Source organism: Centropristis striata, chromosome 18, assembly GCF_030273125.1.
Source record: "Centropristis striata isolate RG_2023a ecotype Rhode Island chromosome 18, C.striata_1.0, whole genome shotgun sequence".
Classification (NCBI taxonomy): domain Eukaryota; kingdom Metazoa; phylum Chordata; class Actinopteri; order Perciformes; family Serranidae; genus Centropristis; species Centropristis striata.
In genome coordinates this window covers 34,028,792-34,054,946 of record NC_081534.1, presented here as the reverse complement: position 1 = coordinate 34,054,946, position 26,155 = coordinate 34,028,792, and the positions used below count along the sequence as shown (strand labels likewise).

Sequence of the window (26,155 nt, the reverse complement as noted above, 5' to 3'; positions counted from 1 at the left end):
TAGGTGAGGTTACCTCTAAGTGAGGTTACGGCTAGGTGAGGTTACCACTAGGTGAGGTTATATCTAGGTGAGGTTACCGCTAGGTGAGGTTACCGCTAGGTGAGGTTACCACTAGGTGAGGTTATCTCTAGGTGATGTTACCGCTAGGTGATGTTACCGCTAGGTGATGTTACCGCTAGGTGAGGTTACCGCTAGGTGAGGTTACCACTAGGTGAGGTTATCTCTAGGTGATGTTACCGCTAGGTGAGGTTACCACTAGGTGAGGTTACCTCTAGGTGAGGTTACCTCTAGGTGAGGTTACCGCTAGGTGAGGTTACCGCTAGGTGAGGTTACCACTAGGTGAGGTTATCTCTAGGTGATGTTACCGCTAGGTGAGGTTACCACTAGGTGAGGTTACCTCTAGGTGAGGTTACCTCTAGGTGAGGTTACCTCTAGGTGAGGTTACCGCTAGGTGAGGTTACCTGTGTATACTGCAGGAGGGATGTTACACATGTCCTTATTCTCGCGATATAGCCTTTATTTATACTTTTCTATTATGATTTTTCTATTTAAATAAATAAATAAATGTTTAATGTAGCCCTTATTTAGTTGTTTTTGTCCCACTAATGAATTAAATGCTGACTCGTCTATATTTAACACATTAGATTTATTACATCCCAGCCAGCAGAGTCTATCCTCTGGGGAACAAGAATATCTGTCACAGCACGAGAACAGAAATCTCTGAACCTGCTGATTTTTCTCTTTTTTTCTGTCTTACTACTCGTCTCTACCTCCCCCTCTCTTTCTCTTTTTTCAGTTCAATTTAGTTCACTTCCAATCTGCTCTATTAGCGTGACAGATAAAGGATTTATACGATGAAATGAATCAGAAAATGAGCAGATAGCAGATTAAATCATCAACAGATTCTGTAAAAGCGCATTAGCATGAAGCTGAGAACATTCAGTCCCAGCGGAGTCAGTCACGTCTGCACTGACACCAGCAGGAAGATTTAAATATTCTTTAACATAAATCAACCGTTAAAACATGACAGAAACCTTTCTGGGTGACTTTTAGGATCTTCTAGCCTCGTTTTGGTTCAACAAACGGAACAAAACTGAACAGAGAATCAGAAAATCAGAAGCTGGAACCACAGGATTCAATTATTAATAAACTGTTGTGTTCAGGTACAAAGGTTTTTTTTTTTTTCTGTCGATGATGCAGAAGAGTTTAATTATAATATTAGTGGTATGTGTTCAGCAGGACACAGCCGTGGTGAAACCTGATCACCGTTTGACCTGGAGGACAACACCAGGCTGTCAAACAGACGACAAACCACAAAACTGATGCACATGTTGACATTCAGCAGGAGTATTTCCTCTGTGTTTGCTTGTGTTTGTGCGTCTGCAGCTTAATGACCAAAAGAGACGAAAAAATGACCCAAAAACGATTAAAAAATTACCAGAATGACCAGAAAAAGACCCAAAATGAACAAGACACACAAAAACACTACAAAGAGACACCAAAATAATGCAAAAAAGACACAAAAAAGATGCAAAATGAACAAAAAAAGACACAAAATGACATAAAACAGACACAAAAAGACCAAAAAACAAAATAAAATCACCAAACAGACACACAATTACCAGAAGACAAAAAAGATGCAAAATGAACAAAAAAGACACAGAAAAGTCACAAAAAAGATCAAAATAGACAAAAAAAGACACAAAGACACAAAATTACCAAAAAAAAGACAAAATGATCAAAAGACACACAAAAAAGACACAAAAAGACAAAAAAGAAACAAAGATGCAAAATGGATAAAACAGACACAAAAAAACCCAGACAAAATGAACAAAAACAATACGAAATTACCAAAAATACCAAAACAGACACAAAACAACAAAAAAAAGACACAAAATGAACAAAATTATTAAAAGAAACACACAAAAAACACAGAAAAAGACAAAAAAAGAACAAAAACAGACACAAAAAAAGACAAAATGATGCAGCGCTGCACAGTTCACAATCTTCTTCCTCTGGTCCAGTCTGAACACAGAGATGTTAAATATTATAATAATATTACTATAATGTAAATAAAAATAATTAATAAAGCTGGAATATAAAACATCTTTATTCAGACGTTCAGAATTCACTGAGACAATAAATGATCAATAGAAACCTGAAGATAAAATCTACTGATGAAAAGGGTCGAAGGTTGATCACCAGGAGAACTGGACACCTCCTCCTACTGCTCCTCCTCCTCCTGCTCCTCCTTATCAGACCCAGAGACCTCAGCATCGCTCCTAACAGGCCTCCTCCTCCTCCTGCTCCTCCTTATCAGACCCAGAGACCTCAGCATCGCTCCTAACAGGCCTCCTCCTCCTCCTCCTGCTCCTCCTTATCAGACCCAGAGACCTCAGCATCGCTCCTAACAGGCCTCCTCCTCCTCCTCCTCCTCCTCCTGCTCCTCCTTATCAGACCCAGAGACCTCAGCATCACTCCTAACAGGCCTCCTCCTCCTCCTCCTGCTCCTCCTTATCAGAACCGGAGACCTCAGCATCACTCCCTAACAGGCCTCCTCCTCCTCCTCCTCCTGCTCCTCCTTATCAGACCCAGAGACCTCAGCATCACTCCTAACAGACCTCCTCCTCCTCCTCCCCCTCCTGCTCCTCCTTATCAGACCCAGAGACCTCAGCATCACTCCTAACAGGCCTCCTCCACCTCCTCCTCCTCCTCCTCCTCCTCCTCCTCCTGCTCCTCCTTATCAGACCCAGAGACCTCAGCATCGCTCCTAACAGGCGTGGAAATGGCTTGGACAATATTTTAATTGAAATATTTCATCATTTGATCAGTTTGGAGGCGCAGAGGGAGGAGAGGGAGGAGATCCAGCTCAGACCATTAGCTTCCAATTAACAGGCGGAGACAGAGGAGGAAGGAGACGCAGCGTTCAAACGTGAGGAGATTAAGACGGGTCGAGGATTTAGACCGGAACTCTGAGCAGGAGGCGCGAGGTCCATTATCCAGCAGCTCCAGCTCGTCTAGATTAGAGCCGTCATTACACACTGAATCATTCTCATATGGATCCACAAATTAATATGGACAATAATAGAGAAGGAGCAGGAGGGAGGAGAAACACTTTCTACACGTGCAATTAAAATTATGTTTTCTCTTGTTTACCTGCTGAATGTAAACATGGATTTATATGTAAACATATATTATAAGTATCTATATATTTGATTATTGTGTGTTTATGTTTTTTTGTTTTTAATAAGCTTGAAAATAACAAAATTCCCAATCATATGAATTAAAATATATAAAAATATGAAGGATTAAACACAACCCAGGACTTTCACCAAGGAGATGTAAAAAAAAGAGGATGTAAATGGTCCAAAAATAAAATCACGAACTAATTAAAAAATATTAAAAATGACCATAAAAGACACAAAATTGCCTAAAAAGACATTAAATTAATAAAAATGATCAAAATGACCAGAAAAAGATGCAAAAATACCACATGAAAATTATCAAGACACAAAATGACCACAAAAAAAAAAATTACAAAAAAGTCACAAAATACCAAAAAAGACACTAAATGAATAAGAGACACAAAATTACCAAAATAATTACCAAAATGACCAGAAAAATAAGATGTAAAGAAAGGGAGATAAAATGACAAAAAACAAACACAAAATGACCCACAAATATGTAAAAAATGACCAAAAGAGAGACTAAATGACCCAAAAAACACCAAAAAATTAAAGAAACAAACTGACCAAAAAATACCAAAATGACCAAAAAAAGACAACTTTACAAAAACAACACCACAAAATTACCAAAAAAAGATGTTAAAATTATCAAAAGAAACACAAAGTGACCAAAAAAAGACACAAAATGACAGAAAAATGATACAAAAATGAGCACAATAAATCAAAAATTACCAAAAAAACAAAAATTTACAAAAAAAACCACAAAATGACAAAAAAGATGTCAAAATAACCAACAACCCCACAGAATTACCAGAAAGACACAAAAATGACAAAAATGACCAAAAAGACACAAATTTACAAAAAAAACAATAACCACAAAATGACAGAAAAAGATGTAAAAATGACCAAAAACCTGATGGAATTACAAGAAAGAAACAAAAATTCATAAATTACCAAAAAATTCATAAATGACCCAAAAATACACGAATTTCCCCCCCAAAAGACAAAAAGATGTAAAAATGACAAAAAAAGACAGAAAAATGACCACAAATGATTAAAAAATTATTTAAAAAAAGGTAAAAATGACCAAACGAAATACAAAATGACCACATAATTACCAGAAAGACACAAAATTAACAAAAAAGACACAAAATGACAATAAAAGTCATGAACGACCAACACAAACCCCTTACCTGTCCCCCATCAGATCAGTGTTGGTGCCCCGTGCGAGGCCAAAGGTCAGCATGTGATTCAAACATCTCTTAACTTCCTGCATCAGGTTTTTACTGAACTATGTCACTTCCTGTAGTCACGTCCTCCTAACTACTTCACTTCTCCATTTACATCATTTATTTACTCTTTAAACTCTCTTTTAGAGCCCAACCAGGAACTGTTCGGCCCTAACTCAAAGCCTCCTGTGAGTTTAATATGCACACAAAGTTGGATTTTGGTGTTTTCATTGGACGTTTAAAGGTGTAAAGTCGTGTTATTATTGGGTTGAAAACAGGAATTATTAACCCAAACCTGCTCCAACAGACCTCAACTCTCCTTTAACTGTCATCAAACAGTAGACTGTGATGAAAATTCTGTAATCTGCATGAAACATCGTTCATCTCAGAAAATTAATTCACTTTCAGCCGACTAAATGGAAAACTGTTTAATTCCACAAATCCTCCAGAGACGAATTCATGATGGAGTCGAGAGTTTCAGTCAGACTGGAGCAGCTCATCTTCTCATTTAAAGATCTATGAAGGAGAGGAGGAGGAGGAGGAGGAGGAGGAGGAGGAGGTGAGGAGATAAGAGGAGAGGAGGAGAGATAGAAAGAAAAGGCAAATTTGTTCTTTATTTGGTAATTTTTTGTCTGTTTTTGGTCATTTTCGTGTCTTTTTTGGTCATTTTTGTGTCTTTTTTGGTCATTTTTGTGTCTTTTTTTTAGTATTTTATTGTATTTTTGAACTGTTTGAAACACGTTGGTAACATTGTGGTCGGGGCTACTTAAGGTTAGGAAACATAAACACTGTTTAAGATTAGGAAAAATAACAGGACGAGGTCTAAAATAACTGGTTATGTTCAGAACTGCTGCAGAGAGAAAAGCTGAACATACAGGGAACAGTCGTGAAAGTGAATGAAAGGAAAGGGGAAAAAAGGCAGAAAAAAAAGAAAAGGAAAAGAAACTGAATGAAACAGAAAGGAGAGGAGGAGGGCCAGAGGAAAAGTGTGGATGGGAAGAGTGAAAAAAGAAAAAGAGAAGAGAAATGGAGGTGAAGATGAGGAGAAAATAACAAGGAAAAAGGGAAAACAGAATGAAAGAAAAAGGTAAAGGAGAGGAAAAGAAAAGAAAAGACAGCGAAGAAAGATGAGAGGAGGTGACGTGGAGGACTGAAGATCGTGACAGAAACAGAGGAGGAGGAGGAGGAGGAGGAAGAGGAGGAGGAGGAGGAGGAATGAGAGGAGGAGGAGGAGGAGGAGGAGGAGGAGGAATGAGAGGAGGAGGAATGAGAGGAGGAGGAGGTTTTCCCTGCTGCAGGCTCAGAGGAATCCTTCACGCATCATCAGCAGCTCCTCTGTGATTGGCTGCAGCAGGAACGAGTGGGGGAGCATCTTCATCATCATCATCATCATCATCTTCATCTTCATCATCATCATCATCATCATCATGATACTCCTGAAGGCTCAATGGACACAATAATGAAAACACCTGGAGCTCCTCATTCTTTAATCTTTGCTGACTGAAATCTCCAATAATCAATATGTTTGATAAGGACCAGATGATGATGATGATGATGAAGATGATGTCATGTGGACGAGCTCTTTAAGAATAATGATCTCGACCTTTACAGATCTCACATTTACTGCTTCAGCTTCAGGAAGATCTCAGTTTAGAGGATTTTCCACTAAATCTCAGAGAGAAATATTTATTTTTTCCTTCACTAATTAATACAACACGTTCAGTTACTCCGCAGATTCATATTAATAAAAAATATACACATAAAGGATTTAAAAAAATATTTTTGGTATTTTTAAAAAAAAATTTGTCTTTTATTTGGACTTTTAGGTCTTTTTTGGTTGGTTTCTGTCATTTCTGGCAATATTGTGTTTTGTTTTTGATCATTTTGTGACTTTTTTTGGTAATTTTATTTCTTTTAGGGGCAATTTTTTGTCTCTTTTGGTAATTTTGTGTTCTTTTTTATAAATTTGCGTCTTTTTTGTAATATTATGTCTTTTATTTAGTCTTTTTTATGTCTTTTTTGTTCATTTTGTGCATTTTCTGCAATTTTGTATCTTTTTTAGTAATTTTTTTTAAATGTATGTCTTTTTTCGTAATTTTGTGTCTTTTTTGCAACTTAATGTCTTTAATTTGGTCTTTTATGTCTTTTTTGGCCATTTTGTGTCTTTTATTTTGTTGCAATTTTGCATCTTTTTGGGTAATTTTGTGTCCTTTTTTAAAATGTGTGTCTTTTTTGGTTATTTTGTGTCATTTTGGTCATTTTAAGATTTTCATTTGGAGATTTTGTTGTGATTAACATTTTAAAATGTTTTTTATTTTGAGTTTTATGTCTATTTTTGGTCATTTTGTGTCTTTTTTGGTCATGTCTTTTATTCTGACTTTTCCATCTTTATTTGGTGATTTTGTTGTTTTCATTGTTCATTTTTTATTCATTACCATTTAAACTATGTTTTAAAACCCCATTCTCTAACAACTGAATGAAAACTCTCTCGTGTGTTTTCTCAGAGAGTAATAAAGATAAAATGAAGACGTTCCTGGTGATGCTATCAACTTGTTCATGTGATATTTGCATCTTTATTGAAGGCACTGAACACAGAGATGATCCTCCACTGATGACATTTCACTGGTGGAATTAGTCACAGCTGACATTATTTTCACAGTATATCAGCCAACAGATAACCAGCAGCAGCAGCACATAATGACACGGATATTATGGATCACTCTCTGTAAAACAGCATCATTTACATCACATTTACAACTCAACCGGTTCATCCAGACGGAATCAAACATTTTGGATCCTTTCAGAACGGATATTAAATAAAATACATCTGCTGTTGATTATGTGTGTGTTTGTTTGTATTAGTGACAAGGTAAAGTGTTTATTTAAGGGTTAACATCTGGTTTTAGGTTAAAAGTAAAAATGAAAGCATTGTTTCCCATGACAGGAATGAGTTGTTAAACTCAGCTGTGTGTTGGTGCAGACAGACAGGCTGGTGTGTAGATCTTCACCGTCTCATCCCACGAACAGTCCACCACCTGAACACAACACAACACAACACAAGATTAACATTAAAACATTATGTCCAGAGCTGCTTCCCAAATCACAAATTTGCATCAAGATTTGTATAAAAATCTCTATAAATTTCTATGTCCTGCAGCTCCATTGAATCAGCACAATCAATGACAGAAATCAGGAAAAAAGTTGAATTTCTCTGAATTTTTTTTTAAAAAATGCATAAAATTGCACAAAAAAGACGTAAAATTACCTAAAAAAAACGTATAATTACCTAAAATAAGACGTAAAATTACCCAAAAAGACGTATAATTACCTAAAATAAGACGTAAAATTACCTAAAAAAATGACGTAAAATTACCAAAAAATACATAAAATTACCATATATAACCAAAATTACCAAAAAAGACACAAAAAGACGTAAAATGACCTAAAAAAAGACGTAAAATGACCTAAAAAAAGACGTAAAATTACCTAAAAAAAGACGTAAAATTACCAAAAAATACATAAAATTACCATATATAACCAAAATGAACAAAAAAGACACAAAATGACCTAAAAAAAGACGTAAAATTACCTAAAAAAGACGTAAAATCACCTAAAAAAAGACACAAAATTGCATTTTAAAAAAAGACGTAAAATTAACAAGAAATACATAAAATTACCAAAAATAACTGAAATTTCCAAAAGGACACAAAATGACCTAAAAAAAAAGACATAAATTACCTAAAAATACAAAATCACCAAAACATGTCTTTTTTGGTCATTTTGTGGCTTTACTGTATTTTATTTAGTCATTTTGTGTCTCTTTTGGTAATTTAATGTCTTTAATTTGATCTTTTATGTCTGTTTTTGGGTAATTCTGTGTCTTTTTTGGTCATTTTACGTATTTCATTTGGTCTTTCATGTCTTTTTTGGCCATTGTGCTAAATAAGCAAAGTAGATTGGATTTCCTGCTGTTTTCAAACTTGCTATGAAGATTTATTTGTACATTCAGAGTACGAAACAAAGAGATGGTGCCTGAACCAAAACCTGCATCCAGTGAGTTTATTACTGATGGAGAGAAGAAGTAAAACAACAGCAGAATCCAGTGAGAAGCTGCTTTATGACCTCCTGGTTATTGTTTCCCAGCCTTAATAACCTGAACCTGTCTGAGCTCTGTGCTGCAGGTGAAGATCTAACTTACATCAAAGTGTTTCACCTGAACTAGCTCCATTACCACGGTGGGACGGAGACATTTACAGGGACGTCCCTCTAAACACTCCAACCTGTCCTCTGTCCTCCCTCTCCTCTCTCTCTACAGAGGACATCTCTGATTCTGATGTCTCTGATTTGGTGTAATTCACCCTCTGTCTTTCATCTTCCTCCACTAATGGATCCACTCACTGGAACCTTTAATCATGTTCTTCTTTCTCTTCTTTTAGTCCATTTGGGGTTTTTTCTGCACTCATTAATAGAACAAGTTCAGTTACTTTGCAGATTCATATCAATACAACATTTATTGTATGTGCTGGGGAATATTTTATGCTTTTTATGTCGTTTTTTGGGTAATTTTGTGTCTTTTTTGGTAATTTTACGTATTTTATTTGGTCTTTTATGTCTTTTTTGTGTAATTCTGTGTCTTTTTTGTCATTTTGTGTCTTTTTTGGTCATTTTTTGTGTCCTTTATGAATTTCATTTGGTAATTTTATGTCTTTTTTGTCATTTTGTTTCTTTTTTGGTAATTTTGTGTCTTTCTTTGGTCATTCTACATATTTTATTTGGTCTTTCATGTCTTTTTTGGCCATTATGTGTCTTTTATGCATTTTACTTGGCCATTTTGTGTCTTTTTTGGTCATTTTGTGTCTTTTATGGTCATTTTATGTCTTTAATTTGGTATTTTATGTATTTTTTGGGGTAATTTTGTGTCTTTTTTTGGTAATTTTATGTCTTTTTTTTGGTCATTTTACATATTTTAATTGGTCTTTCATGTCTTTTTTGGCCATTTTGTGTCTTTTTTGGCCAGTTTGTGTCTTTTATGCATTTTATTTGGTCATTTTGTGTCTTTTTTTGGTAAGTTTATGTCCTTAATTTGGTCTTTTATGTCTTTATTGGGGTCATTTTGTGACTTTTTTGTCATTTTTTGGTAATGTTGTGTCTTTTTTTGGTCATTTTACGTATTTTATTTGGTCTTTCATGTCTTTTTTGGCCATTTTGTGTCTTTTTTTGGTAATTTCGTGTCTTTTATGTATTTTATTTTGTCATTTTGTGTCTTTTTTGGTCATTTTTATGTCCATGTTTTCCCCCCTTCTTTCTCTTCTTTTATGTTTTCTATATTATTTGCAACACTTCTGTCATCTAAAGCAGACATCCAATAATCTTTGTTTTTATGTTGACAATTTGCAGCAGAGAACATTCAGTCCATATGGTCCGAAAGCTTTCCTATCAACTCTGATGTGTTTTTACCTCTAATTGCTGAACATAATGACTCCCAGCAGCCATTAGGACGCTAACAGGAAGACGGAGATTTACACGCCGGATCACAAATCACAAGAGTTTACTCTCTCTACAGTCTCTGTCTGTGTTTATGACAGGAGACCAAACTGATGGGAAACACGTCGTTTACACAAAAACAAGCCATTTAAACACGTCTCTCTCCCTTTGGAAATTGAAAGACTTTTTTTTTACTATATTCTCACATTTTATGGACCAAATCATTAGCAGTTAACATCATTTCAAAGGAGAACACAAAAACCTCCATCAAGACCAATGGTGCGTTCACATGCTGCTCCATGGTCTCATTTCCCCAGTTGGGAAGAAGTTCTTGCAACTTTTTATTCACGTTTATTTGTGAGTTTCAAGTCGTAACATGGAAACAACGGCTAGTAACTCGACATAGAAAAAGCTGAATTTATTGTTTAAATTAAAACAATTAAACAACACGATGAACCATGAAATGTGATCATTTTTCCTGATTATTCCAAAGCCACATGAACCTAACACGAACGCCCGATCAACCCCCCAAAAAATACTCAAAATGTATTGAGTTCTTTCTTTGTTACATCCTTCCACCAAGTTTTGTGATAATTTAGTTTCTTTTTTGGTAATTTTTTGTCTTTTTTAGTGTATTTTCTTTGTAATTTTTTGTCTCTTTTGTTAATTTTGTGTCTTTTCTTGGTAATTTAGTTTATTTTTGGTAATTTTGTGTCTCTTTAGGTTATTTTGTTTCTTTTCTTTGTAATTTTTTGTCTTTTTTAGTGTCTTTGGTTTTTCATTTCTTGTCTTTTGGTAATTTTGTGTCTTTTCTTGGTAATTTTGTGTCTCTTTAGGTTATTTTGTTTCTTTTTTGGTAATTTTGTGTCTTTTTTAATGCCTTTTCTTGGTAATTTTGTATCTTTTTTAGTGTCTTTGGTTTTTCTTTTCTTGTCTTTTGGTAATTTTGTGTCTTTTCTTGGTAATTTTGTGTCTTTTGGCAATTTTGTGTCTTTTCTTGGTAATTTGTGTCTTTTTTGATAATTTAGTTTATTTTTTGATAATTTTGTGTCTTTTTTAGTGTCTTTTCTTTGTAATTTTTTGTGTGTTTTGGTAATTTTGTATTTTTTCTTGGTAATTTTGTATCTTTCCTTGGTAATTTTGTGTCTTTTTTGATAATTTAGTTTCTTTTTTGGTAATTTTGTGTTTTTTGTGTCTTTTCTTTGTAATTTTTTATCTCTTTTGGCAATTTTGTCTCTTTTTTTGGTAATTTTGTGTCTTTTTTGATAATTTAGTTTCTTTTTTTGGTAATTTTGTGTCTTTTTAGGTTATTTTGTTTCTTTTTTGTTAATTTTGTGTCTTTTTAGGTTATTTTGTTTCTTTTTTTGGTAATTTTGTGTCCCTTTGTAGTAATTTGTCTTATTTTGGTAATTTTGTATCTTTTGGGGGGTTTCTTGGTGTCTTTTCTTGGGGTTTTTTCTGTCATTTTGTGTCTTTTTTTAGTATCTTTGTATCTTTTTTTGGTCATTTTGATACTGCCTCCAGTGGCCCCCAGGTAATTTGAGTTTGAGGCCCCTGGTTTACAGAGTAGCATTTCTTTCTAAAAAAGAGAAATCTGTAGATGTGAGTCCACCAGTAACACACCTGAATCAGCAGCATACACACACACACACACACACATTGAGACAGCTGGCAGGCAGAAGTTGTTCCAGCATGAATAAAACACCACTTTTTAATTTTTCAATGACTGGTTGTGTGCAGCAGAGCCATTGTGACTCAACTCTTCTATAATTCACTCACACAGAACGCAGCAAACAGTCTGCAGGAAACAAATACGACAGGTAAAACACACTTTGACAGGTTTTAAACAGCCGCCGTCTGTCACAGTGATGGATTATAATAATTATAGCTCAGAGCCAGCTGACATGTTAATACAGCTCCTCTCACTCAGCTGCTCTCTGATTGGCTGCTGGCTTTTAGCACCAAAATGAAGCACACTGTAAAAAAAAATGTCTGTCGATTTTACGGTGAAAAACTGATAAACCATGAGTAAAAGACCGTAAAATTATAAATGTGATTACCCAAAAAGATTTTAAAAATGACATAAAATTACCAAGAAAAGACACAAAAAAACACAAAATTACCAAAAAAGATTGAAAAAGATATACAAAATAACAATAAAAAGACAAAATTTCTATAAAAGATTTTAAAAAAGGGCACAAAATTACCAAGAAACAAAAAATGACCAAGAAAAGACACTAAATTACCAAATAAGGTAGAATATTACCAAAAAATACAAAAAAAATGACAGAGAAAAGACACCAAGAAACCCCCCAAAAGATACAAAATTACCAAAATAAGACAAAATTACTAGAAAGGGACACAAAATTACCAAAAAAGAAGCTAAATTATCAAAAAAGACACAAAATGACCAAGTAAAGACACAAAATTACCAAAAAAGACACAAAATTACCAAAAGACACAAAAAAACGAAGAAAAGACACTTAAAAAAAGACACTAAATTACCAAAAAAGGAACAAAATAACCTAAAAAGACACAAAATTACCAAAAGAGACAGAAAATTACAAAGAAAAGACACTAAATTACCAAATAAGGTAGAATATTACCAAAAGAGACAAAAAAATACCAAGACACCAAGAAACCCCCCAAAAGAAACAAAATTACCAAAAAAGAAACAAAATTACCAAAAAAGAAACAAAATTACCTAAAAAGACACAAAATTACAAAAAAAGAAACTAAATTATCAAAAAAGACACAAAATTACCAAGAAAAGACACAAAATTACCAAAAGAGACAAAAAATTACAAAGAAAAGACACAAAATTACCAAAAAAGACACAAAATTACCAAGAAAAGACACAAAATTACCAAAAAAGATACAAAATTACCAAGAAAAGACACAAAATTAGCAAGAGTCAAAAACGTACACAAAATTACCAAAAAAAAGGAATAAAATAACCTAAAAAATACACAAAATTATCAAAAAAGAAACTAAATTATCAAAAAAGACACAAAATTACCGAAAGAGACAGAAAATTTACAAAGAAATGACACCAAATTACCAAATAAGGCAGAATATTACCAAAAGAGACAAAAAATACCAAGAAAAGACACTGAAAAAAGACACAAAATTACCAAAAAAGAAACTAAATTATCAAAAAAAGACACTAAATTACCAAAAAAGTCAGTAAAGACCAACCAAAGACGTTAAATGAGGAGGAGAGCAGCGTTGGTGGCCGATGTGAAACCAAAGTGCAGCTGTGATTCAAACAATCAGCTGCCAGTAACACCTCCAGTCTGAGACGGTGAAAAACTGCTAAACCATGACAGTAAAAGACGTAAAATGATAAATGTGTTAATTCAGTTTCAGTAACAATGAAACACTGTTAATATTATTTCAGCCAAAACAATTATTTTTTATTTTAAATACATTACTCCACTGTAAAATACTCTGGCACCGTGTTTGTAGCAAATAATATACTGTAATATATATACAAGCCGTCATTTTAGCATTTATTTTGTGTGAAAAATACTTTTTCTCACTGTTAAATGTACTAAACACCATATCTCTAACAGAAATATACTGTAATATTTAATGGTAAAATCTTTAATTTATGCAGCATTTATAAAGTATTTTCTGGTCGATTATATGGCAGAACAGGGTTTCTTTTGATGGAAAAACTTTTTATTTTTTATGGTAAAATATGGAATAAAATGTCAATCTTAAACGTGGAATCAACAGTGCTAATATCATTTTACCGTAATATTTAAAGAAGTTGCACCGTATTTATTACCGCAAAGTTCTGCTGCTGTTTTTTTTACCGTAAAAACAACATTTATTTTTATTTTTTACAGTGTATGTAAGAAAATGAGTGCAGCAGGATGACAGTAAGGACTGAATGTAAAGCAGCAATCATGTATTTATTATCCCTCAGACACACACACAAAGGGCTTCCCAACTCCTGACAGTATAAGATAATATATATAATTATATGAGTGATAAAGTGGCTTTGTGTTGCTGGCGCTGAAAGTGAAGTGGAACCAGTGTTTCACTTTGAAAGCTGCGAGCCGTGAGGACGAACTCATCAGCTTTAGCTTTGTGTTCTGCAGGGAGAGGTGTTGTGTCATTCAGATGATAGCCACGTCCCCACAGAGGCATGTTATTCAGCTGATAGCCACGTCCCGCCTGATTACATAGTGAAGAGGTGGAGGAAGTGCAGCTGTATCTTCTGAAATGTCTCCGTGTAGAAAGTAGAGAGCTTCAGACAGCTGAGAGAGCATTTAATAGTTCGTTTTACCTGCTGAGAAATCTGTTTTAAGCTTTGTGTTGGTCACTTTTTATAACAGAAACTTTCATAACCGACGATCGGGTCATTTTCTGTCTTTTTTTAATGATTTTTATAGTTTTTTTTCCGTCATTTTGTGTCTTTTTGCAATCATTTTTTTGTTTAGTTTTTTTGTCATTTTGTGTCTTTTTTGGTCATTTTGTGTCTGTTTTAAGTAATTTTTTTTCTGTCATTTTGTGTCTTTTTTAGTAATTTTGTGTCATTTTTTTGGTCATTTTGTGTCTTTCTTTTGTAGTTCTGTGTCTTTTTTTGTCATTTTGTCTCTTTTTTTAGTAATTTTGTGTCTTCTTTGGTCATTTTGTGTCTTTTTTAGTAATTTTGTGTCTTTTTTGTCATTTTGTGTCTTTTTTTTGTCATTTTGTGTCTTTTTTTGTCATTTTGCGTCTCTCTTTGGTCATTTTGTGTCTTTTTTTGGTAATTCTGTGTCTTTTTTTGGTCATTTTGTGTCTTTTTTTTTAGTAATTTTGTGTCTTTCTTTGGTCATTTTTTTTTTTTTTTCATGTATTTGAGTTTTTTTCAAAGACCATCAGAAAGTTCAAATTTCGACAATAATGCCTGTTTTTACAGTTTATTTCTACGATAAACTGTGCACTTTTGACAAACTTTTTAAATAACTTTTGGTGGAGGATGGTGATGCTCTGGTTTTTAGGGGGAGCATTAAAGTTTCAACCACATTTAAAGGTAATTAATTGAACAGTTATTGATTTATAATGCGGTCTTGACGTGACCTTTCTCTCTCTGTGTTGTGACAACCATCGAGGACTCTCAGCTGATTCTGATCCTACGTAGTTTTCAGCCAAAGTCACACAGAGTCAAGCAGTAAAACTCTGAAAAGGTCAAACTGAGAACAGAAGAACAGAAGAACGTCTTCCTGTTGATGTGGGCGGTGACCTCATCGCCTCATTTCCTCTGCTGACAGCGACCACGAGGCGCCAACTTCCTCCGTCTGGAGGTCTTAAAGGGTCTCAGACCGGAGGTGTTACTCACAGCTGATAAGGACTGGGTCACAACAACAGGCTGAGAGACTAAACATGTTTAGTCACAGCTGCACTTTGGTTTTTACATGGGACACCAACACTTTTGGTCTTAACTCACTTTTTTGGTCATTATTATTATAATCTTGGTCATAATTTTATCTTTTCTTGGTAATTTTGTGTCCTTTTATATTAATGTTGTGTCTTATTTTGGTAATTTTGTGGGTTTTTTTTAGTGTATTTTCTTTGAAATTGTTTGTGTCTTCTGGTAACATCCTAACTTTTGTTGGTAATTTTGTGTCTTTTGTTGGTAATTTTGTGTCTTTTCTTGGTAATTGTGTGTCTTTTCTTGATAATTTTGTCTCTCTTTTGTTAATTTTGTTTCTTTTTTGTTTTTTTATGTGTCTTTTCTTGGTAATTTTGAGCCATTTTTTAAAATAATCTTTTATTCTAATTTTGTGGGGTTTTTTTTGTAATGTTGGTCTTTTTAAGAATATTTTTAAACCTTTTACCATAATTTTGTTTCTTTTTTGTGTCTTTTCTTGGTAATTTTGTATCCTTTTTAAAATCTTTTTTTGGTAATTTTGTCTCTCTGTTGGTAATTTTGTTACTTTTTAGTTTTTTTTTGTCTGTCTATTTTGGTGATATTGTACCTTTTTTGGAAATAGTGTGTCTTTTCATGGTTATTTTATATTTTTAGTTTTTTAAATAGTTTTTGGTAATTTTGTTGCACTTTTTGTTTAATTTTCTTTTTTGTTTTTTTCTGTGTCTATGTAGTAATTTTGTGTCATTTTGTGGGTTTTTTTGTCTTTCTTTGGATATTTTTACACCTTTTACAGTAATTTTTTTGTCTCTTTTGGTCATTTTGGATTTCTTTTGGTTATCGTGATGCCCTCTCATTGGCAGTTTGGTGTTACTCGACCCTTTTGTCTTTTTTCTGCAGATTGAGTAAAATTCTGAGCTTCAACAGCCAGAGTAGAACGGCTTTTATGCTCCTGTATTAGCACCACAGAAACTCCAACCTGCTGCTGTTATTAACACATAAAGTCTAACCTCTATCACTTTTACTTTTCTTTTTGCCTTCTGGCTGCCACGTCTTTTTGTTTCGACACATTTTAATAATGTGCTATCTAAGCTGGTTGATTGGAAACCTGCAGATTGTCTGTAACATCTGCTGGCCGTGCTTCACATGGTGTGTTTGGTCTGAGCTCACGTTTCATCACGGTCGTCTCCTTCCTGCTCCTGATTGGATCTTTTGAATCAGCGAGTCAACGAGCTGAACGGCCTTTCAGAGCATGAGTAAGCAAATAGAGCGGTGCGGTGAGTCAGCCGCCGAGGAGAGGAATGCCCTTCTTTAATTAACTTTAACAGCCCGCCACCGTAATGGAAAGGCACACACACCGGCCAAGACTGCAGCAAAGCACAAAGAAAGAAAGAGAGAAACTGTGTAATGAGGAGAGGAGCAGGAATACAAGAAGACTAAAGGCAGAATAAAAGAAGACAAGGTTCAAAGTCTGACTCATATTTAACGTCTTCTGAAACGTCTGTTTTTTATTTCTAATAATGAGGAGGAAGATGAATGGAGGAAGAATAATTAAAACATTAATAAGCTTGTGGCAGGTGTGTGGTCACACATTAGTTATCACTGTTCGTCATGGTAACGGTGTCTGAGTGACAGCTGCATGAGAAGGAGCAGCCATCATCCGCTCAGGATGGAAGAGAAAAAACGTCCTGAACAAAAGGGTCGAATGACGCCAGACTGCCAGTCAGAGAGCGTCAAGGTAACCAGAAGAGATCCAAAATGACTAAAAGAGACACAAAATGACCAAGAAAAGACACTAAAAACAAAGAAAAGAAACAAAATGACCAAAAGAGACACAAAATGACCAAGAAAAAATACAATATTACCACGAAAAGACACAAAATGACCACGAAAAGACACAAAATGACCAAAAGAGACACAAAATTACCAACAAAAGACACAAAAAAAACAAAAAAGAAACAAAATTACTAAAAGAGACACAAAATTACCAGGAAAAATACAAAATTACCAGAAAGATTAAAAAAATTATACAAAATTACCAAGAAAAGACATAAAATTGCTACAAAAGGTTTTTAAAAAGGGCACAAAATTACTAAGAAACAACACTAAAAACAAAGAAAAGAAACAAAATTACTAAAAGGGACACAAAATCACCAAGAAAAATACAAAATTACTCGAAGGATTTAAAAAATGATACAAAATGACCAAGAAAAGACACAAAAAAAGCCCAAAAAAGAAACAAAATTACCAAAAGAGAGACACAATTACCAAGAAAAGAGACAAAATGACCAAGAAAAGACACAAAATTGCTATAAACGGTTTTTAAAAAAGGGCACAAAATTACTAAGAAAAGACACTGGAAAAAAAGAAACAAAATGACCAAAAAAGAAATGAAATTACCAAAAGGGAGACAATATTCGGTTTCAAAAGATCCTGACTCACAAATAATGCATGCAACTCTGCTCAGCTGCAACTCACAACTCAACAACTCATTACAAATGAACTGTTTTGAATGGAAAATGTCAGAAAGTTGTGCAAAAATGCAGCAAAAAGTAATATGTGAGAAGCCAAAGTCACAGAAAATAACTGAATATTTGGCTCAAAATTTGTCCAATTCCCTGCACAGATTATAGAAAAGGGAAGACGAGAAGTGGATTAACATAATGTTGTTTGGGGTCTTTTCTAATGGGATTTTTTGACAAAAATGTAATAACTGTAGACATATCCTTTAAATCACACTGGATTTTGGCCGCTGATAACAACATGAATGGTGCATCAATTAATTTGGTCGACTCTCTGCCCCGTCTCAAGGTCTGACGCACTGAAGACGTTCCTCTAATGATGTTACAGCACAAACATGAAGCAGAGGACAGACCTTCAGCTATATATACTGTATATATACTATAAAGGTCTTTGTGCTGCACTGGTTTTTCAGAAGCGTTTGCATTAAAGGGGCCAATCTTGTGCCAGATGTATGAATATTGTATAATTTAAATACAGGCAATTAGTACAGTTCCTGGTTGGGCTCTAAAAGAGTTTAAAGAGGAAATAAAAGGACGACGTGACTACAGGAAGTGACATAGTTCAGTAAAAACCTGATGCAGGAAGTTAAGAGATGTTTGAATCACATGCTGACCTTTGGCCTCGCACGGGGCACCATTACTTTTTTTTGGGTAATTGTACATATTTTTTGTCCATTTTTTTCCCCACAATTTTGTAACCCATTTTATTTATCACCCAGTTTTTCCTTTTTTTGATCCAGGGCGCTACCTGGGGAGAGCCCTGAACTGGCCCCATGCTTCCTCAGATACATGTGGAGTTAGCCCCGGTAGGACGTAGCGCGTGGGAGGATCACGTTATTCCAACCAGTTCCTCTCCCCCCCATTAGGTGCCCCGACCGACCAGAGGGAGGCTCTATAGCGACCAGGATCTATGCATGTTTTTGTGAGAGGTCCCTGTAAGGGGATCCTCGGGGGACACGGGGAGAACATGCAAATTCCACACAGAAAGGCCGTTTTGCCGACACCGACCAGCCCTACGGACACTGGAGACATGGTGGGGGGACACGCCTCCAACGCCCACAGCGTCCTGGCGGGAATCGAACCCAGGACCTTCTAGCTGTGAGGCGAGAGCGTCACCGTGCCCCCTTTTTCTGGTCCATTTTTTACTTTTTTGGTCATATATTGCCGTCTTTTCTGGGGGCAATTTACAGTTTTTATTGTCTTTTTGGTTAATTTGTGTGTTTTTTTTTTAACTTTGCGTTTTATGTCTTTTGTGTCTTTTTTGGGGCTTTACTTTGGTTTCACAAGGACACCAAAACTGCAAACTCTGCTGGGAAACAGTTACTGGCTTTTGTTGGTCTTTTATGTCCTTTTGGTCATTTTGTTTTTTTTTGTGTCTTTTCTTGGTAACGTTGTGTCTCTGGGTAATTTTTTTGTTTTGTTTTTCACAACTTTTTTAAAAAACATTTTTAAAAATCTTTTGGGGTAATTTTGAGTCTCTTTTGGGAATTTTGTGGGGCGGGGGGTTGGTCATCTTTTTTATTTTTTTTGTCATTTTGACGTCTTTTGGGGTAATTTTGTTCCTTTTTTTTTTGGTCAATTTGTATCTCTTTTGGTAATCTTGACATTCTATAATTGGCAGTTTGGCATTTTGAGAATTACTTGATCCTTTTGTCTTATTTGTCCAGGTTCAGTTGCATGAAAAGCCATGAAATCCTGAACTCCACCAGAATAAAACGGCTTTTATGTTCCTGTATTAGCACCACAAAAACTACAACCGCTGCCGTTGTAAACGCATACAGTAGAGCCTCTATCCCTCTATGTGAAGAGGGTTTGCCTTTTGCCAGACTGACATGATTAATAAGACTTTGTTCTGAATAACTTGCAGGTTAAATAAAGGTTAAGAAAAACAGCAAACTGCTACAAATGTAACCGTGGCATTTATGTGAATTTTCTTATTAAATGAACAACCTACAGACCTGTGAATGGTTGTCATCCTCCATTCCTGCATGATCTATCACCCCATCCTATCTCACACACACACACACACACACACACACACACACACGGACAAAGCGGGGTCCTGCATGCCTGATTTGAGTGTGTGTGGGTTTGTGTGGTTTGGCCTGAAGCGCTGTAAGTAAGGTGATCCATCAGACCCCATGTGGTCAGACCAGAGAGAGTGAGAGAGAAAGTAGTAAGTGATCAGGACAAGAAGTGATTAGAAAGAGAGAAGAGATTAGAGTGAGTTAGCTCTGATACCAGAGGATGGTGGGAAGTATGTTTCCTTTAAAGGAACGCCAAAAATACACAGTTTATCACAGATGACTGAAAAACAGGGATTATCATCAGAGTTTGAACTTTCTGATGGTCCTTGAACAGATCATCTGTTACTAAAGTTTCTGTTTTAAAAATGAGCAAAACTTGTGTTAAATGTTGATATTTTTGGACATTTTGTGTCTTTTTATGTCTTCTTCTGATCATTTTGTGTCTTTTTCGGACATTATGTGTCTCTTTGTGTGTTTTTTCTGATCATTTTGTGTCTTTTTTGTGCTTTTTGTGTCATTTTCTGTTGTTTGTTTGTTGTTCTGATTGTGCTGATTCCATAGAGCTGCAGGACTTATAGATTCATAGATATTTTATATATTGCAGTGAAACACAAGAACACAGAGAGGAGAATTAAAAAAAAAAAAGCAAAACTTTTTGTAAGATTGATTCCAACTTGTCTGATCGTCTGATTGTTCGTGTTTTGTCCCGTTTTAAGTGATGTCACCGTGTTCTCACATCTCTTAAAATTGGCGAGGACAATGTTAGAATTACTGATAGAAACAACAACCAAAGCTTTAACAATCCAAGTTATAATAAACAGCAGTCGTCCTGTGAGCTGTGTTTGGTGTCCCTGATGTAGCCGGTATGAACACATATGCAGATGATACTCTGGTCTATTTCATAAAACTGAAGTTGTTATCCACTCTAACCCCGCCAAACTTCAACAGCTCTGTATAATATGTTAGCAGCACATTCAGTAGGTACCAGTGGAAGACTTTACCCATGAAAACGTCCTGAACAAAAGGGGCAGAGTCACACCAAACTGCCAGTCAGAGAGCGTCAAGGTTACCAAAAGAAATCCAAAATGACCAAAAGAGACATAAAAAATTACCAAGAAAAGACACTAAAAGACAAAAAAAGAAACAAAATGACCAAAAGACACACAAAATCACCAAGAAAAATACAAAATTACCAGAAAGATTTTAAAAAATGATACAAAATTACCAATAAAAGACACAAAAAAGCCAATATGCAGATGATACTTTGGTCTATTTCATAAAACTGAAGTTGTTATCCACTCTAACTTTAACAGCTCTGTATAATATTTTAGCAGCATATTCAGCAGGCATTAGTGGAAGACTTTAACCATGTTTGATGCACTAAATACGTCACTGTTGAATGCTTGTTATAGCTGCAGATTTTGATGTTTTCTGTCAAATTTGCATGCAAAAACAAAACTATTTTTTAGAATTTCAGGGTTTTTTATTACACCTTTGGCATCATTAAGGTTCTTGATGCTTTGCTCCTGAATAAAACAATGAAATGCATCAGAAAATGCTCAGAATTGTCTTTATCTGTATATCTTGTGACGCTCCATTTAACCTGACAAATGTCTGAGGGTTGGGAGATGTTTCTAAATATTCCTGGTTTATAAGTCGACAGCACAGTGGGGATTTTTCTCCATCACACCTGTCTGCAGGAAACAAAAGGTGTGCATCAGCTGTTTACACTCAAGATTTGTCTTCCTGACGATGAGAAGACGCACACGGAGACACGGTCAGTGGTCGCCATGGAGAACAAAGAGCTGACTCAGCCAATCACAGTGATGGGGAAGAAACAGTAGCTCACAGCTGTCACGCACACACACACACACACACACACACACACACACACACACACACACACACACACACAATATGAACCACAGAGTCACTGCATTGTGACGTAAAAGGTCCAGATGTGATCATTAATATTTTAAGCCAATGTGTTTGTGTTGATAACTGACAAAATTGAATAAACAACTTAAAATATTGTTTAAAAAAAACAGTAAAAAGTCTGGCAGCAAAACACAAACACAGTTAAATAACAGTTAACAACCATAAGTTACAGATAATTTCTTTAAAAATACAGATAATAAACAGTTAATATCTGTAACTAAAAACACAAATCTGTAGAATAACTTATGTTTTTTTATGACAATATTTAATATGATGAGTGTAAGTGTTTGGCTGCCAGACTTTTAACGAGTTCTTTTTACATTTTTTTTTTTACATTGAATTTAAAGTTTTACTGTAAGAATACTGAAAGTTTCCTTATTTTACATATGACACTTGCACTTAAAAAATAACAAGAAAAACCCTGTAAAATAATACATTACAATTCTGTAAAAACATTGTTTTGCATTGTACATTGGTGCAAAAACAGTATAATGTTTTTTTTTCTATTAATATGACAAGTTACATTATCATTAACTATTAATAAACAGTGAATTTAAAGTTTTACTATTAGAAAAAAGGAAAGTTATATTAATTTTACTTTCGGAAATATGCTCTGTATTTTTTTCGTAGAATTCACTGTAATTTAACATTAAAGACCATTAAGCAATTAAATAATACTGTAATAATGTCCCATTATATTAATTTACAGATTTATTACTTTTAAAAGTATTTCAACTTCTTTTTTTAAAATGCCATTTCACTTAATGTAGAAATAAGAAAAAACCTTTTCTAATAATATGACAATTAACGTTCTTTTACCATTTAACATTAATATCCCATTTTTAATATGTTTTTTGGAAGATTTTTCACATTAAAATTGAAGTTCGACTATTAAGATTAATTAACCTTTTTTATGGCATTTGCAATTAATGTACAAAAACAAGAAAACCCCATTTTACAGTGTACAGCGGTATAAAAGCAGCTTAAAGCTTCTTATAATATGACAGTTTTTACGATCATTAACCATTAATCATTCTATTCTTATTATATGGTTTCTTTTTACTATCACAACATCACTCCTGAGAAACATGATACGTGGACAGAAAAGAAAAAAATAGGAGATAAAAACCAGAGAAAACCAGAGATGGAGGACAGACAGAAACACTGAGAACAGAGACGTGGTGTGTGAGGTCAGTGTGTTATTCTATTAATGACATGTCAACAACACACACACACACACACACACACACACACACTGTCTGTGATTGGTTGCCGTGGGTAACTGGCTGTTTACTTTGACGTTGTGGTTCACATTATCACGTACGCACTTCCAGCGCTCCGTTATCTCGTCCTGGTGAAGTCCTGCGTCTGGTTTCCACTGAGCTGTTATTTGGTCGATGTGAACTCTCTCTCAGCTGAACGAGCTGAGAGGCTCAGAGCAACTTCAGGTCTGCTTCTAGTTCATGTTTTTATTGTTTTTAACAAATCCCATGAAGACCAAACCACACAGAACATGTTCTCTCAAGACATTCTGACTGAGAAATCTTCAAAAACACAAATATATATTTTCATTTTCTTATACTCTTAGCGATTTCCTAGAACTCTGAACGCCGTATTAGGGCCAAGTATGACAAAAATAATAATAATAATACGTACCCGAGGGAGGGGGGTAATATTTTGAGAAAATAGTCTCAGATTTATTAGATTAAAAGTGGCAAATCTATATGACAAACGCAGACGTGACGATCAATGACATGTTTTTTGATGATAGATGACGTGACGAGAGATTCAAAATATTTTGTAACCTTAGCTCTCAGTCATTGCACACTTGGGTTCAGAGAAAATATCTTGCAAACGGGTCAAACTGCCAGTTATTTATCAGTTAATAATCAGAGAGCCCAGTAGTGGATTTGGTTTTATTTTGGTGACTCAGATCATTTTCTGCAGCACCTCCATCAAATCAAAACTTCTTGTCTTGGCAAAGATTCTCAAATAGTTGCATTTCCATTAAATTTGGTCCTAGTATTCACAAGAAGAAGACTCTAAAAGGACTTTTGTCTCATCTTACTGAGACAAAAATGAGCAACTGTTGACGATGTGGAAAGAATCCTTTGGATTTGACTGCTTCTTCTATTAAAAAGGTTTTGGTTCGGCGCTCAGAGAGTCCTGGAAGAGTTTTTAAACCTGTCTCTTCAAGTTGATTTTTTTAAAGAATAAACTGGATCCAGCAGCTGCCCCGAAGGTAAGAAATCCATCTGAGAACTAATGGAACGCTCCGGAAGAAGGAGAGCGGTGACCGACGCACCGTTTCTACTTAATGAGCTAAAACATTCAAAGCCAGAAAACAGGCGATATTAAAAAGGCTAGAGGCATTTTGAAGTTTATCTAACAGAAATAACAAAGTACTCTGAGAACCAGAGTTTACACAGACTCTGGTTTGATACTTTACTGTCATTTTTAAACAACTGTCGCTGCGTTCAGGGACTCGTTTCCCGTCACAACGTCAAACATCTCAGCTTGTTTCTGTCATGTTTCCTACACATCTATCTGCCGACTCCAGGCTGAACTCTGCTCAGCACATGTTCTCCTCCTCCTCCTCCTCCTCCTCCTCCTCTTCCTCGTCTCTCTGTGCAGTGTGACGGAGACGCTGCCCGTCCAAGTTAGCCGAGAAACTGAATGAGACACGAGTGGCCTTTTCAATTCACTGAGTCTTCAGCAGGACACGCTGAGTGGGTTCAACCGGCAGACACACTGATGGATGGCCCCATTTACACACTCTCACACACACACACACACACACACACACACACACACTCACACACACTCTCACACACACACACACACACACACACACTCACACACACTCTCACACACACACTCACACACACACACACACACACACTATGAGCGGGAGAGTTCCTGCACTGTGACGTAAAAGATCCAGATGTGATCATTAATATTTTAAGCCTATACATTTGTGTTGATAACTGACAAAATTTAATAAACAAACAACTTTTACGATATTTTTTTTAAATTTAAATCTATTATATATTAGCGATATTTAGCATTTAGTTTTTTTCAGAGGCCATAGCGGGTTTTTAGGGTTAGGGTTAGGATATCGTGTCAGGGTTAGGATATTGTGTTAGGGTTAGGATATTGTGTTAGGGTTAGGATGGTGTGTTAGGGTTAGGATGGTGTGTTAGGGTTAGGATATTGTGTTAGGGTTAGGATATTGTGTTAGGGTTAGGATATTGTGTTAGGGTTAGGATGGTGTGTTAGGGTTAGGATGTTGTGTTAGGGTTAGGATATTGTGTTAGGGTTAGGATGGTGTGTTAGGGTTAGGATGTTGTGTTAGGGTTAGGATATTGTGTTAGGGTTAGGATATTGTGTTAGGGTTAGGATGGTGTGTTAGGGTTAGGATGTTGTGTTAGGGTTAGGATATTGTGTTAGGGTTAGGATATTGTGTTAGGGTTAGGATGGTGTGTTAGGGTTACGATGGCGTGTTAGGGTTAGGATGTTGTGTTAGGGTTAGGATGTTGTGTTAGGGTTAGGATGTTGTGTTAGGGTTAGGATGTTGTGTTAGGGTTAGGATGTTGTGTTAGGGTTAGGATGTTGTGTTAGGGTTAGGATGTTGTGTTAGGGTTAGGATGTTGTGTTAGGGTTAGGATGGCGTGTTAGGGTTAGGGCTAGGTTAGGGTTAGGATGTAGTTTTTTTCTGTCATTTTGTGTCTTTTTTTGGTCATTTTGACTCTGCCTCCAGCGGCCCCCAGGTAATTTGAGTTTGAGACATCAGACATACACAGTTTTAGCTGCTGCTTCATCACATCCGTAAGTTTTGCACCTAATCAAAGCAGACGATCCAAAGTTATTGGATGAGACGGCATTTGTAGCTGGAAACCAAACCAGAGGAACCAACAACAGAGCTCACAGGTCCTAGAGTTTAATCCTCTGGAGTCAGCTTCCCTCTAAAGTTCTGCTTCAAACTCCATGAAGTCAATTTGTGTTTGATGATGACAGAACAAGTAACTAGATGATCTCCATCTAAAAAAGTACAGAAAAACTTCATCTACAAAATCAGATTTCATGCTTTTTGGTGGGCGTTTTGTGTTTTAAATGATGATCAAAGTGTAAGTGTGTGTGTGTGTGTGTGTGTGTGTGTGTGTGTGTGTGTGTGTGTGTGTGTGTGTGTGTGTGTGTTACCTGGTTGGGGATGTGCAGGTTAAAGTCGAGTCCACAGACGAACTCTGAGTGATGCTCCACAGTCTCCAGAAGAGGCTGGTTCATACTGAAGTCCCAGAACCTGCTCACACACACACACACACACACACACACACACACACACACACACACACACACAAAGACATTTACCACTTGAAAGATGCTTTGTACATAAAAGTAAACCGACTGT

The 26,155-nt window shown here is 35.5% G+C and overlaps 1 protein-coding gene across 1 annotated transcript in view; it reads right to left on the bottom strand.

Moving 5' to 3' along the window:
• Positions 1-6,961: 6,961 nt before the first annotated feature.
• The window catches only part of pex7 (peroxisomal biogenesis factor 7), an 87,555-nt gene continuing 68,361 nt past the window's right edge, over positions 6,962-26,155 (bottom strand). The window contains exons 10-11 of the mRNA XM_059357208.1: positions 25,948-26,047; positions 6,962-7,449 (exon numbers count right to left, since the gene is read on the bottom strand). Coding sequence (XP_059213191.1) covers positions 7,375-7,449; positions 25,948-26,047 — 175 coding nt within the window. The 3' untranslated portion in view covers positions 6,962-7,374. The remainder of the gene's footprint in view (positions 7,450-25,947; positions 26,048-26,155) is intronic.